Source organism: Protopterus annectens, chromosome 17.part0, assembly GCF_019279795.1.
Source record: "Protopterus annectens isolate FY-2018-M chromosome 17.part0, PAN1.0, whole genome shotgun sequence".
Taxonomy (NCBI): Eukaryota; Metazoa; Chordata; order Ceratodontiformes; family Protopteridae; genus Protopterus; species Protopterus annectens.
Window position 1 is genome coordinate 608849401 of NC_056751.1, and position 17736 is coordinate 608867136.

Genomic DNA, 17736 nt, shown 5'->3' on the forward strand with positions numbered 1-17736 from the left:
TTACAACCTGGAACCTAAAGAATACTACCACTATAAAAATAGTTTGTGCTGCAGAGTTTGCCATTTACATTTCTTTAGTGGCTCCTATGGTTTCAGAGATATATACATTTGTTTGAGATATGAAGACATTTGAGTCTATCAAAAAGCTTAGGCTCTGCCCATAAGACATTACAGTGCAATCTTCCTGAGCTTCATTGGAGGGAAAGAGTTAAATTATCAGTCCAGGGGTATAAAGGTGCTTGTGATAACATTAGTTTAGTGAAAAACAAGGAAGATATTGTGCAGGCATTGTTGAAGAAATATGGGTGGATATGGTTTTGCATCCGATTTGATTCTCTCCATTTCATTAATACAACTTATAACCATTAGGACTTACCCAAGAAACAACAAGGAAAATACAGGCCAATTTATCATCTCTCATTTTGAGTGGATTGGTCAGTCAATAATGACAAAGATAAAAGGGATGTAAAGATGCAGTATAGATCTTTAGATGATGCAGTTAAAGTTATTAGGTGCTTCCAAGACCCATGGTTGGCTAAACTAGACATTCAATCAACATCTCATGTATTTCCAGTTAGGAAAAAGATTGGCCAATGCAGGGGATGTGCCTCAGAGTTTTCTTCTATTTTGACATCCATGACCGTGGGTTGTGCGGAAGCTTGTGCAACCTTTGAAAAGTTTAATTTAGCCTTGCAGTTGATTTGGAAGCAGAAGGTTTCAGGTCAAAGGACTGTTCATTATTTAGATGACTTTTTGTTGGTAGGAGAAGGTATGGATGGGGTACTGGAAGGCATTACATCATTTTAGACCTTTGTGAGGCATTGGGAGGGCCTTTAGCCAGTGAGAAACAAGAGGTCCTTGAGAAAGTATCAGCACTGTTTGGCTTACCTTTGTGCCATTTTAGGGTCCAAGAAGTTAAGGTTAAGTCGTATGTAAAGATCAGTAGTATGTTAAATAAGTTAAAAGTGGGACTGAGACTAAATTTTGCCTGTAGAGTGGTATGATCAAGTTGTGAACATTTAACAGTTCATTGGCTAATCTTTTAAGAGGTCATAAAAAGAAGCATCACAGGTGAAGCTGTCTTGTGGTATTAGGGATTTGGTGACTTGGAGTGACATTCTTAAATTTTTTAAGTTTTTCCATTAGGCAAGATGATTGGGTTTCATTTTATGACTTGCAGCTGTATGTACATGCAGCAGCGGATTTAGGCTTGGGGCCTTATTTCAAACACAAGTGGTTCTCTGTTGTGTGGCCAGTGTAATGAGCATCTGTTTGTAGGAAAAACATTTGATTTTTGGAAATGGTTCCAAATCATCAAAACTGTACAAATGGGGAACAGGAGTTTCTGAATGAGGTGGTAATTCTTCATTGTGATAATGAGGCAGTGGTAAAGATATTGTTGAAAAAGTCAGCAAACGATGTAAGGCTTCACTTGCTGTTGAGAAACTTGGTGCTGCATTTTCTTAAAATCAGTGCTTCTTTTTCTGAAAAATATGTCTGGGACACTGATTTCAGTTTTACATGTTCTAGCCATTTGGTCCAGAGACATAAAATCTACCAACAGCCATTTACAGAAAGTGTGGGACTTTGGACAGATATAGCTAGTAAAGAAGTAGGTTTGGGAGATTGGGCAGAGATTGCCAGGAGGTTAATTGTACAATTTTGATCAAATTCTACCAAGTGGTCTCATGGAGCTGTACTGCCATATTTTAAAATATTTTTTGTGTGTTGGCTTTGCAGGACAGGCCAGCTTGTTGGTGGTAAATTATGAGGTTTACAGATATGTGAACGATGATTCATTAAGACCAATTCAGCTGCACTCATCTGCATTGAATAATGTGTACAAGGTGAGCAGGTATTGGGGATTTTATTGCCGAATGTTGAAGAGTATGGAAAGGATGTCAATTGGTAGATACCATTTAAAACTACTTTCAAAAAGTATGCATTTTGTGGAATCTACACTGGATTGATATGCTTTATGGGAATCTTTGGAAGTGAGTTTGTGCCAGGGTATGTTTTGGGTTAGTGAACTGTTGAGTTTGAGATGGCCAGAAGTTGTTTGACATGTGACTCAGACTTAATTCACTTTCAAAGTCTAAAATGGACCAAGCTGGTAAAGGGCAGCAAGTGACTTTAGAGAGGGATGATGATGTGATGTTATGTCCTGTGCTTTGGCTCAGCTCAGTGAAGAAAGTCACTCAAGCCAGGAGTAATGATTATGGTTTTTAGTGTGCTGGATAGGAAGCCGTTATCAGCAAATCTATTTAGTTTAATATTGCAAACAGAATTTAGCTGTTCAGGGTATTGCAGGTAAGAAGTATTTGCCACTTCCTTTCTGGAAAAGTAGAACATCTTGGTGTAAGAAGGAAAGCTTATTGAGCTTATCAAGAGGAAAGCTAGACAGTCTTCAGAACGCTAGATGTTTTATATCAGGTGACTTTTGTTTATTTTATCATCCGTGTGTTTTAGTTTTAAACAGTGAAGAAGAGTCTTGATTATAAGACATTTATTTGTTTTACAGCCTGCAAGACATGAAGGCATAAGCCCATGAGGAAGGTACTTGGGCCTTGATACTTAAGAATGGGATGTAATTTGGAAAATAACGTGAAATAGTGTGGGGGCAATTGTTATCTGTATTAGGGGATTTCAGAGGTGCAGACCATATTTTTAAAGTGATTTTGATACATTTAGAGAGGAATAATTTAGAGTCTGTAGCAAAACAAAAGTTATTGTCATTAATTGTTATGAATTTGTTAGTGGTACATAGGTATTTCCAGGGGCTTTAGTGGCTTAGGCTGTCAGTATTCCTAGGTTGGTTGGAGGCTTTCTTAGCATAGTGCTCTTACGGCTTCACCTGTAGAATCTGCTATTAATATAATTGATCACAAGGTAGCAATAGCAGCTTCTTCATTGCTATTGTTCATAGTAGAGGTATGGGATTTTGTGGATAAAGATCAAGTTTGGTTTAGAAGCTATAAAATTCATCTAAGTGGCACAGGTCTTGATTTATTTAATGGGTATATTTCTTTGTTTTCAAAGGAGATGCTCAAGGAAGTCAATAAGAGCAAGAATGCTGGTAGTGTGCATTTTGAATTGGCTAAATGGGGGAGAACAGGCTGAATAGTATGCAGCCTGGTGTGTGGTTTTATGATCATTAAGTTGGTTCCTGCCTCTGTCTATCGTCATTATCTAGACATATTTCAGGACTGAGCAGAGTTGAATGAACTCTTAAACATTATCCTGTGTTCTGGTCTGAGAAGGAGCTGTATAAATGTGACTCTAATGGATGAGCAGTCTGTGAACTCTGCCCGTTCCCCATGGGATGAATGCATGTGGTCCATTTAACACTGCTTGAATTTGTTGATATTCTATACTTTTTTTTAATGTTTGTAGTTTTGCAATAAATATTTAGTAACATGACAATTTGGTTTGTTTATTGTGTCAGTGGAGAATATGGGGTTCATGCTTCTTTCTTATTTGTGATATTAATAATTTTCCTAGTTCACCACAGGGGTTCATTTTCCTTTTTGTTTGTCTAATAATTCAGGACATCTTTTTCTACAATATACTCAAAAATCTGTTTCTGTCATGTTGGTGCTGTTTTCTACTGTGGAGCTATTTTCTGCTGTGTCTTAAGTTGGTATAACTGTTTTTTACAGCTTGTGTCATCTGACTATCTGAAGGATTACTTGCATAGTAATACACCCTGTTAGTTAACAGCCTGCATATCATTGCTGGAACCTGTGTATAACTGAACTCCTTTCAAACTATCTGGAAATATACAGAGTTCTGTATATTCTTTGGTTATTCAGAATTGTGTACTGTAAATTGTTGCTGGACTAATTTTATTCAGAGCTGTGCACTGTTATTTTTGATTCACTGTGTAGTTTTTCAGATCTTTGCTGAAAGTGTTTTGTCCCACCCATCCTCCCTATCTCTGGTTTGTTGTTTAAATTTGGTGGCTTTTGCAGTTGCCAGCCCCACTGTAGATTTGATCTGGGACACTCCCTCCAGTCCCATCTCTTTACCACATTCTACCTAATACACTCCTTCTGCACTTATTTTTAGTCATTTTTAATTTAATTGCATTTTTTTAAACTGTGTTTGGTCTAATATTGCTACATACTCAAGTGTGCAAGCTTGCACTGCATTTGAATTGTTTTTACTGCTGTTTTAGCTACTTTTCTGTAAAAAAAAAAAAAAAAAAAAAACAAAACTGTAAACCTGCTTCCTACCTTTCCTGTAACTAGTGTAGTCCAGTAATAGATTTACTGTATCCAGGGCTGTATGTAAGTTTCTGAGCCCCCCCCCAAGCCTTTCTGTGTTGGAGGGAAGCCTTCTAGCTTGTCAGTGGGAGTAGTAAGCACTAGGTAACCAGTCTACCACATAAGAAGTGGTTCTGGCCCAGAAATTGTAGTTATTGGCCGTCTGGGCAATTTTTTCCATCTCTCTCAATTTTCTGATTTGAAAGCCTGCATTTGCATTTGTTTCTTTCCTGTAACTAGTCTAGTGCATGCATATACAAATTCTTAGTTTTAGCACTTGAATTTGCTTATCCGTGCTTAGCACTTGCTCAGAACTTGTTGTAAGCACTAAATAAGCTACTAATTACTATAGCACTAAACCTTCCTCATTACCTAGAGGAAAACACTTACTTTTCTCACTTGCATAGAGATAAACAGTTGTTGTACTCACTTTCCTCACTTATCAAGAGGAAAATATTTTTTTTATTCAATCATGTCCAAGGGCCAGCTCCCAGTGTTCTCTCCTGTCTATCTGATGAATCTGGGCATCTTGGGGCAATGTAGAAATTGCCTCATGTACACAGGCAACCTTTTCCTCCTACCACCCAACACTACAACCTGTGAGAGATGCAGTTATCTAGCCAAACTGGAGGTAAAGCTCTCTCCAACCAAGACCAAACTTGACATTCAAGAGGAGAAGGTAAACACTTGCACCACACCACATGTATCATATAGTCTCACTAAATCTACACCACCAAAATCCACACATAGAAACACAAAAACATTCACAGAGGCTTTCAATAATAATCTGCCCAAGCAACAGAGACCTCCAAAGCAGAAACGCAAGCAACTTCCAGCCTCCAACACAACCCAAATGACACTAAGCCCACAGATTCAGTGTGCCATTCAACCATAGCCAATAAGGCAAAACAATGTATCCAACACACTAGTCATAGGTGATTCTATAGTCAGGCACACTGATGTCCCACTCACCAGGCTAAACAAGGACAATGTTACTGTCAGCTGCCTGTCGGGTGCCAGGATCCGCCACATAAACCACGCACTCAGGTCACTCCACAACAAGTACAAATATGACTCTGTCATTGTCCATGTGGGTGTTAATGACCTGAGACGTGCCTCCCTGAACTACATGAAAAGAAACATGGAAGAGCTCTCTGATCTTATAGCCCAGGCAGGTATGACCCTAGCCCTGAGTAGCATTCTGCCATCACCCAGAATGTTACCGCAGTACAAGGACAAAATGATTGACTTCAACAATTGGCTGAGCTTCTGGTGTCATTCTAGGGATCCAGTATCTGTCTGCTTGGGATGACATGGTCGACAGACCACGATGCTTTGCCAGAGATGGCCTGCACCTGTCGCCCCTGGGATTCCGGATACTGGCTAAGGCTCTTGCCACCCCTATAGTGCCTTTTTTAGGCAAGGTTTAAATGACAAATTCACCACCATAACAGGAACAGGCAAGCAAAAATTGAGGGTAATGCTACTCAATGCTAGAAGTCTAAATCTCAAAATGCACTCACTCGAGGCACTCCTTAAAATGGAGAACATCGATATCTGTGCAGTGACTGAGACCTGGTTCAAGGCTCCAGACAGCACCCCTGCACTACCAGGCTATAACTCATACCACACTTTTTGGCCATGTAACCTGGACCGGAATACCAAAGGCAGGGTGTGTCCATATTCATTAAGGATATCCACACCTCCAGGCTAGTTGCTCAGCATAATGCATCTGAGGTTATCCAAGTGCAACTAACTCTGGGCAAAACTGCTGTCCAAATTGTAGCTTGCTACAGATCCCCCACCATGCCCCAAGATTCCCACTCCTCTTTTCTTGATGTACTGGAAAATATTAGGATTCAACCAAACACCCTAATAATGGGAAATTTCAACTACCCCACCATTAACTGGGAAAACTACTCATGTACCAACTCCTTCACACAATGCTTTCTGGAATTCATAAACTCCAATGCCCTGGATCAACTTATCCACACCCCCACCAGGGGCAACAATATCCTAGACCTAGTCATTACCAACTTGAGTTACCGGTGTTCGACACCTAAAGTCAACTCCTCGTTGGTCCAATCTGACCATAAGCTAATCACCCTTGATATCTACATCCCGCCCACACCCTCCATTAAGGAAACCATAGTAAAACATTTTTCCAAAGCCAACTTCATGCTTCTTAAGACAGAAGTGGTAAACTTCATGACACCCATGCAGATGGACAATACAGTTACAACTGCTGAATTCTACACAAATGCACTCTATAAACACTTACACAAGTGCAGGGATCGTGCTATCCCAAACAGAACCAAGACGCTATCCTTCAAAAAAAGGAAGCCAATATGGTGGTCCACCACCATAAACAAACTGTACAACAGAAGGAAGAAATTATATAAAAAAAAAACAAAAGAAGCAACAGGCCACGGCTGTAGAAAAATAAAAGCAATTTATTCCACTGGTAAATGTTTTAATAATCTCAATAAAAAGAAAGGGCAGCTTTGGATTGTTTACGTAATAATGCCTCAATTTTCATGAGACCAGTGGACAAAGGAGGGTCACTGGTAATAATGGACTATTCTTTTTATAGGGATTCTATGTTTAACATGCTGGATGATACTAAATTTTACTCTAAGGTTGATTTTCAGCAAGTTCAGAGATGTAATGCTTCAATATATATAATGCTCTGTATGAATGCTTGCAATGCCATATCATTGACTTGGATTTGTTTACTATTTCATTGTGAAGAACCCAGTGATTCCAATAGTACAGGGTCTCCCTAAAGTTCATAAAAATCCACTGCAGCCACCTATGAGACCCATTGTGTTGGGGAGGGGTTGGTTCACGGAAACTTTATCTATTTATGTTAAATGGCATCTGAAATCTGTACTTAGAAGGAACAGCACTATTTTATTAGACACTAAACAGTTCCTGAGGGGCCTACATTCATTTACTAGTACATATGAGAATGCAGGTAGGCTTTTGCTGGTTACTATGGATGTACAATCCTTATTTACCATCATCCCCAATGAGGTGGGAGTTGAGTATTTCAGAGAATATTTGTTAGGGGATGGAATGTATTATAGGCAATGCATTGATTTCCTTTCATTACTCATGGAGCTCATTCTTGAGAACAATCTGTTCATGTCTGACAGTGTATTGTATAAACAGTTAGATGGCGTAGCCATGGGCACTTCTTGTGCCAATGGCTACGCCAACATTGTCATGGCCTTCTGGGAGAGGTCACATCTTATGGGAGAGTATGGCAAGCAACTGAAGTTTTGCAGAAGGTTTGTAGATGACGTTTTCCTTTTATGTGAGGGAGATGAATCTACTTTTGCACCCTTCCTTTTACATCTGAATGGAAGTACCCCTTTTTTGAGGTTTACGATGAAGAGTTCATTTGACTGGGTTGATTTCCTGGATGTGAAGGTGAACCAGAGGTCTGATGGCTGTTTTGAGACTGAGATACATAGGAAGGATTTCTATAGGAGCAATTACCTACATAGAACAAGTATGCACCCCCAGCATATTTTCAAGAATATTGTCAGGGGGCAAGGACTCAGAACATCTAGATTAACAGTGAACTAAGCTAAGTTTGAGGGTGAGCTCGATGGTTCTTACAGAGGGGCTATGCTGATAATGAGCTTCAAGGCATTTTAACAGAAGTTTTGGAGAGTAGGAATAATGAGGGGAGACCTTATTTTTCTGATGCCGCACTGCCATTATCTATGGTAAGGGATACTGCTGAATGTATGAGGATCTCAGTTACTTATTCCAGTAATGTTAAGGCACTACAGGAGATGTACCGCAGGAACTGGAATATGTTATGTGCCGATGATGAGGTTAAATGGTTAGGGGAAGAAACCCTGAAGTACAGTTTTAAAATTAAAAGAATTTGAAGAGAATATTATGTGGACCTCGGCCACAACCGGGGGTGGCACAGGCTTGTGCTGTGAGTGACTGTGGTACTCTGTCTTGCAATGGATGCAATTTCTGTGCCTATGTAGACACCAATGGAGAATTCAAGCATCCAGATATGACTAGAGTGTTTAAATTTAAACTCTCAGCAAACTGTAATAGTGTCAACATTGTCTATTTGGAGCATTGTCTGGCCTGTATGTCATTCTATGTTGGTATGACCACCAGGAGACTCAGGGATAGAATGAGACAGCATTGTTATGATATAGGGAGGCTAGTGGAAACAAATGCTTTGGCAAGACATGTTGGGAGGCATGGAGACACACATAGATTTGTTTTTACGGTCATAGATAGGGTTATAGACAATGGCAGAGGTGGAGATATGCAATTGAGAGTTGAAACCAAAGAACTTGAATGGATTGTGAGACTTAGGGCTAGTATAGGAGGGGGACTGAATGATAAAATAAATATTAAACCTATTTTGTTAGGCAGGGATTTGCTTAAGTAGTTGTATTTACATATGTTTAGTCCCACATACATTTATATGTTATTATTTGTACATCTCTATGCTATGAATTTTTAAATGTAATTTGACTTTAAGCTTTTTTAGGTGACACAGTGGATCTTTTGAAAGTGGTAATTTTTATGTTATGTGCCTTTAAATGAAGGTGGGAATTCTATCAATTGAGTTGTTCTGAAATGGTATAAAATGGGGGCTTTGTTCTGTTTTTATTGTCTGATGATGTGGCTTAGTCCACGAAAGTGCTCACCTTTGTCTTGTGTGAAATAAATTGCTTTTATTTTTCTACAGCCGTGGCCTGTTGCTTCCTTTGTTTTTTTATATGATATTTGACTGTTTTTTGGAAGCACAGCTTACCATTACCACTTATTTTTTGCTTCTCCAGAAGGAAGAAATTGTTGCAAAAGAGAGTAATATCCCTTGAGTGGTGGAGCTCCCTAGTCAGCCTCAGTAGGAAGCTGAGATCCTTTATAAGATCCTCCAAAGCTAGCTACAAAAACAAAATCATCACTGATTCTAAGGAGAACCACAAAGCATTCTATAGCTATGTCAAGAATCTCAATGGCAACACTCAAATCTGCTCTGACTTATAGCACAATGGCACTAAATATACAGAACCAACTGATATTGCCAACATCCTGGCAGATAAGTTCAGTGCTAACTTTACCCCCCCTTACCCCCTAAAGGGCCCATATCTAAACAGGAAAAATGCAGAGTCCCTGTAATCACAACTACGCAGGTAAAAGCTGCACTCTCTAAAGCCAAAAACACACCATCCATGGGATTGGACAACATCTCAGGCAGCATTTTACACGAACTTCAGAACTAACTGGCTCCTCACCTAAGCACCATGTTCAATCATAGCCTCACATTAGGCTTTGTGCCCACTGAATTGCGTACAGCAACAGTTATCCCACTCCACAAAGGGGGAGCCACCACTGATTCCAGGAACTATCGCCTTATTAGCCTGATGAGCCTGGTCTGCAAGGCCATGGAACATATCATCATGGGACTCATAAACAGATACATCGGTAACCTCCAAACTCTGGAACCCACCCAGTTTGGGTAGGTGAAAGGCAGATCATGCCTCCTGAACCTGACTGACTTCTTTGAGACAGTCACCAAAGCCATAGATGAGGGTAAGGTGGTTCACACAGCCTAGCTTGACCTCGCCAAGGCTTTCAACACCATCCCCCATTCTGGAATTATAGCTAAACTCACTAAACTAGGTATAAATCCCTACATCACAAGATGGGTTGCCAAATGGCTCACTGACAGAATCCACACTGTAAAAGTTGCACACTCCAAATCTGACCTCAAACCAGTGACAAGTGGAGTACCACAGGGTTCAGTCCTGGGACCTCACTTGTTTGGTATCTACTTCTCTGAAGTACAGGCTAACACAGAAGGCCTCTGGCTAATGAAGTTCACAGATGACTGCAAACTAGGAACCATAGCTGAGTCCCCAAATGATGTGGAAATCCTACAGAAGGGTCTCGCTGAGACAGATGCCTGGTGTCAGAGCCATGGCCTCAAGCTCAATGCTAAAAAGTGCATTGTCATCCCCTTTGGTAAAAACTCTGTACCCATGAACTACTACACAGACAGCAGTCTACTTAACACCGAATGTGTGATAAGAGACCTTGGGACCCAGGTGGACAGTAGTCTGGCCTTTGATAGTCACATCGCCACAGTAGTCAAGAAGTCCTGCTACGTGGCACACCATCATAAAAGGGTTCTCATCCAGGAAAAACGAGTTCATTGTTCCCCTCTACTTGACATTCATTGGAACCATTATAGAGTACAACGTCCCTTTTGGAATGTACCTCACAAGACATCTGCAGCAGCTGGAAAGGCCACAGAAGTACCTCACAAAGAGGACTACTGGCCTCAAACAGATGCCCTACACTGACCATCTCAAAAAACTCCAGCTTTACTCAGTGGCATATCACCTACTTCAAGGTGATCCCTGCCTAACATATAAAGCTATGTCAAACCCAGAGCTGTTGGACATGCTACACCTAAAGAAATCCCAATCCCTCCGAGCTACACAGTCTAGGGACATAAACCTTGTCACACAATAAACAGGACATACTAGAGGGATAGATTCCTGTCCCAGAGACTTCCCATACTCTAGAACAAGCTACCCATCTATGTCAAGCAAAGTTCTTCATTAGCACTCTTCAAGAAAAATCTTGATGAGTGGATGGGAAATAGTAAATACACCCCAGAGATCACTCCTGTGTCTCTGCTCGACAGTGGCACAGGAAAATAACTTTCTTGGGTGGCGTAAGCCAGGGAACCTTGTTGGCTAGGCTTACGTGGGCCCTCGGGCCGATAGCCTAGTACCTACCTGTGAACCTATGGTGTTTCCCATGCATGTTTCTTTTGGTTTGTAGATTTAATAATTTTCCTAATCCCACCCAAAGGGTTTCTTTTCCTTTTTGTTCATCAGACAAAATTTTATTTTATTTTATTTTACATTTGTTGACTGGGCTAGTCTAACTGGATACATGTCCATTTTCAGTAGAGGCCCGGGAAGATAAGCTCCAATGAGAACAATAACAAAATAACAAAATCATATATACATAATTGATGTAAACAAGGTACAATGCTGTTACATTAGTGAGACTAATCCAAGAGGTTAGAAGTTGATAACATATAGCAAAATATGCAAGTATAAGTAGTATCATTCAAATGCAGTTTTAATACATAGTATATAGAAGAGAAGGCAGCTGATTATATGTATAAATATATATATGTGAATATGCAGGTATAAGTAGTATCATTCAAATGCAGTTTTAATGCATAGTGTATAGAAGAGAAGGCAGCTGATTATGTACACATTCTTAGTACAAATAGTATTTACATTAATAAAATTCAAGAAGATGTAAGAAGTAGTATCTAGAAGTAGAAGGTTAGTTGTACTTAAGAAAGGGGTAGATTACTGAGAAGAGGAGGGTAGGCTGAACCTAGTAGCAGAGCTAGTTGAGACCTGTTTTTCAACAATAGACAGTATAGCCATAAAAAGGTTTTCGTTTAATGCCATACTAACCTTTCTAATTATGCCTTCTAGACTGTTCACTAGAATGTTTTTTTAATTTTTTTCAGTCAGCTTTATAGAAATTCCTGTATTGATTCATTACCACAAACAATCTCTCTCTCTCTCTCTCTCACTCTCTCATTCTCGCTCTCTCTCGTAGATAACAGCATTTCCCAAACTAAATTACTGTCTACCTTTGCTAATCCTGGGATAATTGATACTGCAGTGTATATATTTGGTTTGACAAAGGTACATCTAATGAACTTAGTGGATTAGCTCACAGAAAAGAGTGTGCTGTCATCTGTGGGTGATGGGGAAAGAGCAGTGTAAGGTCAAGGAGACACATCATGAGTGAAGTTAAAGGGGGTTGGGAAACTGACAAGCTAATGGGTGCAGTAATAACACTACTGCAGCCACTGTAAACTAACATGATGGCAAAACAAAAGTTTAGTCGTAAAACTTTCAGGTTATCAATCCATATCTCCACACCCACACATATTGGCCTAAGCATTGGGTAGTGACAAAGAAGATAAAATAATGGCTACAAATGTCAGAAATTAAGTTTTTTAACTGGCTAGGTGGATTTACTCTGTTACACAGTGGGTAACTCAGATATCTTTGAAGATATCAGACTGCAGCCACTGTTAATTCTTACTAAGAGCTGAAGTGATGTGGGCATCTTGTGTGAATGTCACTTGCTCACCATATATGGGAGGTGTTCCAGGTACAGTCCACTGGTTCTAAGGGAGAACCAGGACATACAGGGAATATCCTTCATCACGACTGGGAATGTCTGTTGATTCAGCGGAATCATCTAGGGATTATTGCTTAGGATAAGATCATGCAGTCTTCCATGATCAGCTTTTTATTTCCACAATATCCACCAAGACATCCAGTTTAGAAAATGCGTGGAATGAAAGATGGTTGTTAGATAGGGGATGTATGGAGAAAATGGCTTGATTTCTGCCATGACGGGATTTAGAGGATGAATCTACTAAAGGTGATATTCCATCTGCATAATTTGAGATGTTATGTTGAGTTGTGTAATCTGTAGGAATACTTCAACATATTCAGTGCTTTAATCAGTCTGTCTATCTTAACCAAACTGCAAAGACGGTTTATATCATGCGGAATATACATAATGTCATGTATTTCATTTTTCTGGATAATATACTATGTTGTTTTCATTTCAGATAATGCAGGTTATATGACTGAATTGATAAAACTACTCTGTACTTTTTCTCCCTATTTATTCTTTGTTTATGTATTGCCTTTATCTAATTCTGAGTTTATTCCTTCATTTCTGACTGTTTATACTTAGGTGAGGTAATTAATCAAGCAACGTTTTTGGTGCTTTAAGAGACAAACTGTATATTGTTCTTATACATCGACAGAACTGAGTTTATAGAACTGTTCAATAAATCTATATAAATGCATTAAATTACTGCATGTTTTTCTTCTTTTATTGTACCTATTTCTTCTCTGAGTTTTACCTTATTAAGAATTCTTAGTATATGTTGTGTATCTCTATTACAAACCTGCTTCTATAATTGTTGTTGAGATACTTTTGGTTTGGCTCATGTCTGAAATTGGTTTTCCTTGTGTCAGCCTACTATCACATTTAACAAACACAAAGTGGAAATAAATAAAATGCAATGGCCAATTATTCACACATTAATTTTACCAAAAGATGTTTCCAAAGAATGTGTGGATGTATTTACATGCTTGCATGTATGGATCTGATTTCTTTTCCTTCTCAAGTTACAGTAACAAAACTCTCAAAGGAATCTGGCATTGGTGCTTAATGTAGGATATTCAGATCTATGTCTGTAACAGCCATTGTATGATGAATACTTGATAAAGGTCTCCTAATCTCAGCTATTTCATATACATGTCCCTTATTGGTACTATTTGATGATAACCACAGTAGAATGCAAGTGTTACTGACCAAAATCCTTCCAGTTTACTTTGAGAATAGACATCACTGTACTACATAAAAATTCAGTTTATATATTGTACTACGTAGCTTATTTACAGATATCCTATTTGAGATGATCATATAAATATGATACAAACCGTTTCCTTGTTTAGCCCAATAGATGCGATCATTACCACATAAAGCATTTATGGTAGCTCCCAAGACAGTACGATCAACAACTTCAGATGATGTTGCAGAGATTGTTAGCTTTTTGTCATCATTTGCTTCATTCGCATTTACTGCCTAAGGAAAAAAAGCATAACTATTAAAATCACATTTTCAGCTATCTATCCTTATTGGTAAAACCATTGGCATTATTTAAGCTGTGTGCTAACCTGTTGCATATAATAAAGTTAATTTTTTTATTTCTGAAATATTGGGTTTTATCAGATCTCTGATAATACATATTTGTTATTATTGCCTCTTGTTTACATTTTTGCTATATGCGCTTTGCTGCAGCTGTAGTGATTATCCTTAATTTCACTGTATCAATTTTACTACCTGGGGAGACATCTGAATATCTTAAGTCTCTACTCTGAATACTAGAGGACTGAAGGATGCATTTCTGAATGGCCTGCATAGATGTCTGCCAGTAATGGTATCTAGGCCACAGTAGTAAATGCTGCTAGAAATATACATCGCAGACATAGAGAGAAACTATGATGCATGTTAATTTCAAGTCTTTTGAAGAATCTGGATAAGTGATTCAACTGAGCAGTAACATACAACAGCTGAAAAGGGACTTAGATGGTATGAATTCCAATACTGATTAAATGCCGAAGTACTAACCATTCAATATTTTTATTCTCTTAAGTGGAGAAACATTGCATGTATTAAAAAAGTATTTATACTCATTTATTTTGTTTGATTATTTTTAGTTTGTTTTTTCCTAAGTAGTTAAGTGAACTGGTCACTGATACATTACAGATTTGTCCCAGGCCACAAGGCATATGTAAACACAATATATAAATGCATTTAAAACAGCCAGTTTTTGGAAGGTAAGAGGAAACTTGAGTACTTGGATACAAAGGGAGAACATGCAAATTCTAAATGGACAGAGATCAAAGCTCCTCAGTGTCTACCCACAGTTGATAAAAGTTGCATATCAGACATGATAGATAAGCAGTGATAAGAATCCACTGAGCTGTGATTGGTTATATAGGTAATGTATATTGAAAAACCCCAAATGTAGTTAACATGTTCCAGATGAGCATCAAAAATAATACGGCAGATTGACTAGCTTTACTTGAGTGTATATATCTGTCTATATACAGTGTGTGTGTGTATATATATATCTATATATATATATATATATATATATATATATATATATATATATATATATATATATATATATATATATATATATGTATAGACACACACACACACACACACACACACACACACACACACACATATATATATATATATATATATATATATATATATATATTTTTTTTTTTTTACTTCACTAGTCTTATAGAGTTAAATATTTGAAAGAAAAGTTGAGTACTTCTTAAAAGTAATTTAAGTGCACCTGCTTTCGTTATAATAGCTAAAACATTTTGGATACTACCATACAGCACAGGTATGGCTAGGGTGGAGTAAAGAGGGTTGCTGTCCTGTGCACAAGATGTTGGGGGGGATGATCAAAAGATACAGAAATGAATGCTGATACTGAATTTGCTGTCAGGGCCATAGAGCGTTAGTAGTCTTTTTGTGCTATAAGTTGTAGCAAACAGTTTACTAAATTTTTGGCCTAGAAATAGAGGACCTTTTTATTTTTATTTTATGATTATATTATTTGCCTCCTTAGCTTAGAGAAGCTGAGGAATGTAGAAGCAGAATAGACTTGCTCCTTAGCTGAGAAGCACCAGATCAGAAAATGGACATTTTTTTGCTCTTTAGCTAAGAGTTGAGGGGTTTCACATAAGGAAATGGCAACAGGTATTAGAAAAGCCAGCTATGGCTCTGTCATATGGGACTTTACTGCACTGTAAACTTTATACATCTTTCATATATATATATATATATATATATATATATATATATATATATATATATATGTGTGTGTGTGTGTGTGTGTGTGTATGTAGTATAGTGTGTGTGTGTATATATATATATATATATATATATATATATATATATATATATATATATATATATGTGTGTGTGTGTGTGTGTGTGTATAGATATAGATATGCTGTCATTTTAAATACGGGCATACTTTGATCTTTAGTTTACTGTGTACATTATAGTTTAAATGTGAACTTTGCTATTTTGTAAATATTTTTAATGTTTTTTTGTCATAGATTTGACCTGCATTTTTGCTTTGTGTTACTGTATGTACTTTTACTTTGTATCTTTGTTCAGTAGCTGGGTCATGACTGGAAAGGGTCACTCGACCAGTTCACCTACTCTGTAATCAAGCTGCAAATAAATGAATACTCCAAAAATGCCAAAGCAGTGCAAGTCAAATTGCCCAAAACACGACCTCTTTTCACACAGATGCAGGAAACAATTTTATTAAACTTTTAACAATGCTTTTTGTTGTTTACAAAAAACAACTTCTTCAGATAAAAACATTTTAAAACACTGGGGTTTAAATTCCCCTCCTTCCTATTACATGTTTAAAAACAATAATATGAGTGGCTATCCATTTTTTGCTTAGAAAGCAAACTCCACCTCCCTTCAAGTAAAACAAAAAGTTTTACTATATTGTGAACATCAAAAAACATTAGTTGCATGCATAAGCATACCTGATAAATAAATAAAAACATTTCTAAAAAAATGTTTACAAAAACAATTTTCTTTAAAAGTGTTATATTATAAAACGTATATTTATATACATCTGTACAAAATATGTTTTAAAGCATGTGTTTATATGTATCCAAGCAGTATAAAAAAATAAAAAATATTTTCTACCGGCTTAAGCTTCTTAATTTTAAAATACACATAATGGAACTTAATTCATTTATCCCTGGGTAATGGCAAGCATCCAGTCTCAATTGCCACATAAGTTTATTTTTCTCTAAAATCAATGAATCAAGCCCCCCTCTCCCCTCATTCCTAACTTGATTTATTGCCTGGAATGTAAACTGGTGTTGTGGGTACTCCATGATGTGTTTTGCAAGTGCGTTCTCCGCTTTGTGTCTCCCCATGGCATACACATGTTCATATACTCGTTCGCGGAGTTTCCTGTCGGTTTTTCCCATATAGAATACTGGGCAGCATGTGCACTTTGCTAGGAATACTACCTGCTTGCTTTGACAATCAAATTTGTCCCTTATTTTGTATATCTTGCCCCTAATCTCAAATACGGTATCCATGTATTTACAATATCTACACATGTTGCATTTAAACATACCCGTTTTGTTTACCTGCCTATTTGGTTTCCTTTCCAGTATTTTTTTCAAGTTGTTTCCCCATTTAAAAACAATCCCAGGTTTTTCCTGGAATTTGTTTCTGAATACACCATCATTCATTAATATATCCCAGTTCTTTTGGATTATGGAAACCACACTTTTAGCATCTAGGCTGTATGTAATAATAAAGCTATAGGAGCTAATAGTTTGTCTAACGACTGGTAGTTCCGTAATGTGTCCACTGTGTTGGTTCAAGATGGGCAAGTAAATTCCCCTTTCCCTTTTGGACTGGACTTCTTCAATTAAGTTCTGAATTAGGGTGACGGGGTAGCCTCTTTTCAAGAATAAATCTCTCATAAAGCCACATTCTTCCTGAAATCGTGGTCTTTAGTGACCGTCCTCAGAGCTCTAACTAGTTGGCCCTTTATTACAGATTTATTTTGTGTAAAGGAGTGACAGCTAGAATACTGCAAGAAAGAGAGTACGCATCCTTACAGAATATTTTTGCTATAAAGCATGCATTGCTCATGTCTTTAATTAAATCTACATCCAAGTATGCTATTCTGTCTTGTGCAAAACATGATGTAAATTTGAGGAATTCTGATGTAGAGTTAAAAAATTCAACCATCTCTTGTGCAACT

General features: G+C 37.8%; 1 protein-coding gene across 1 annotated transcript in view; it reads right to left on the bottom strand.

The window, feature by feature from the left end:
• LOC122791722 (gastrokine-2-like) overlaps nucleotides 1-17736 on the bottom strand; it is a 76061-nt gene that overhangs the window by 17787 nt on the left and 40538 nt on the right. Inside the window, exon 5 of the mRNA XM_044059622.1 lies at nucleotides 13829-13973. Coding sequence (XP_043915557.1) covers nucleotides 13829-13973 — 145 coding nt within the window. The remainder of the gene's footprint in view (nucleotides 1-13828; nucleotides 13974-17736) is intronic.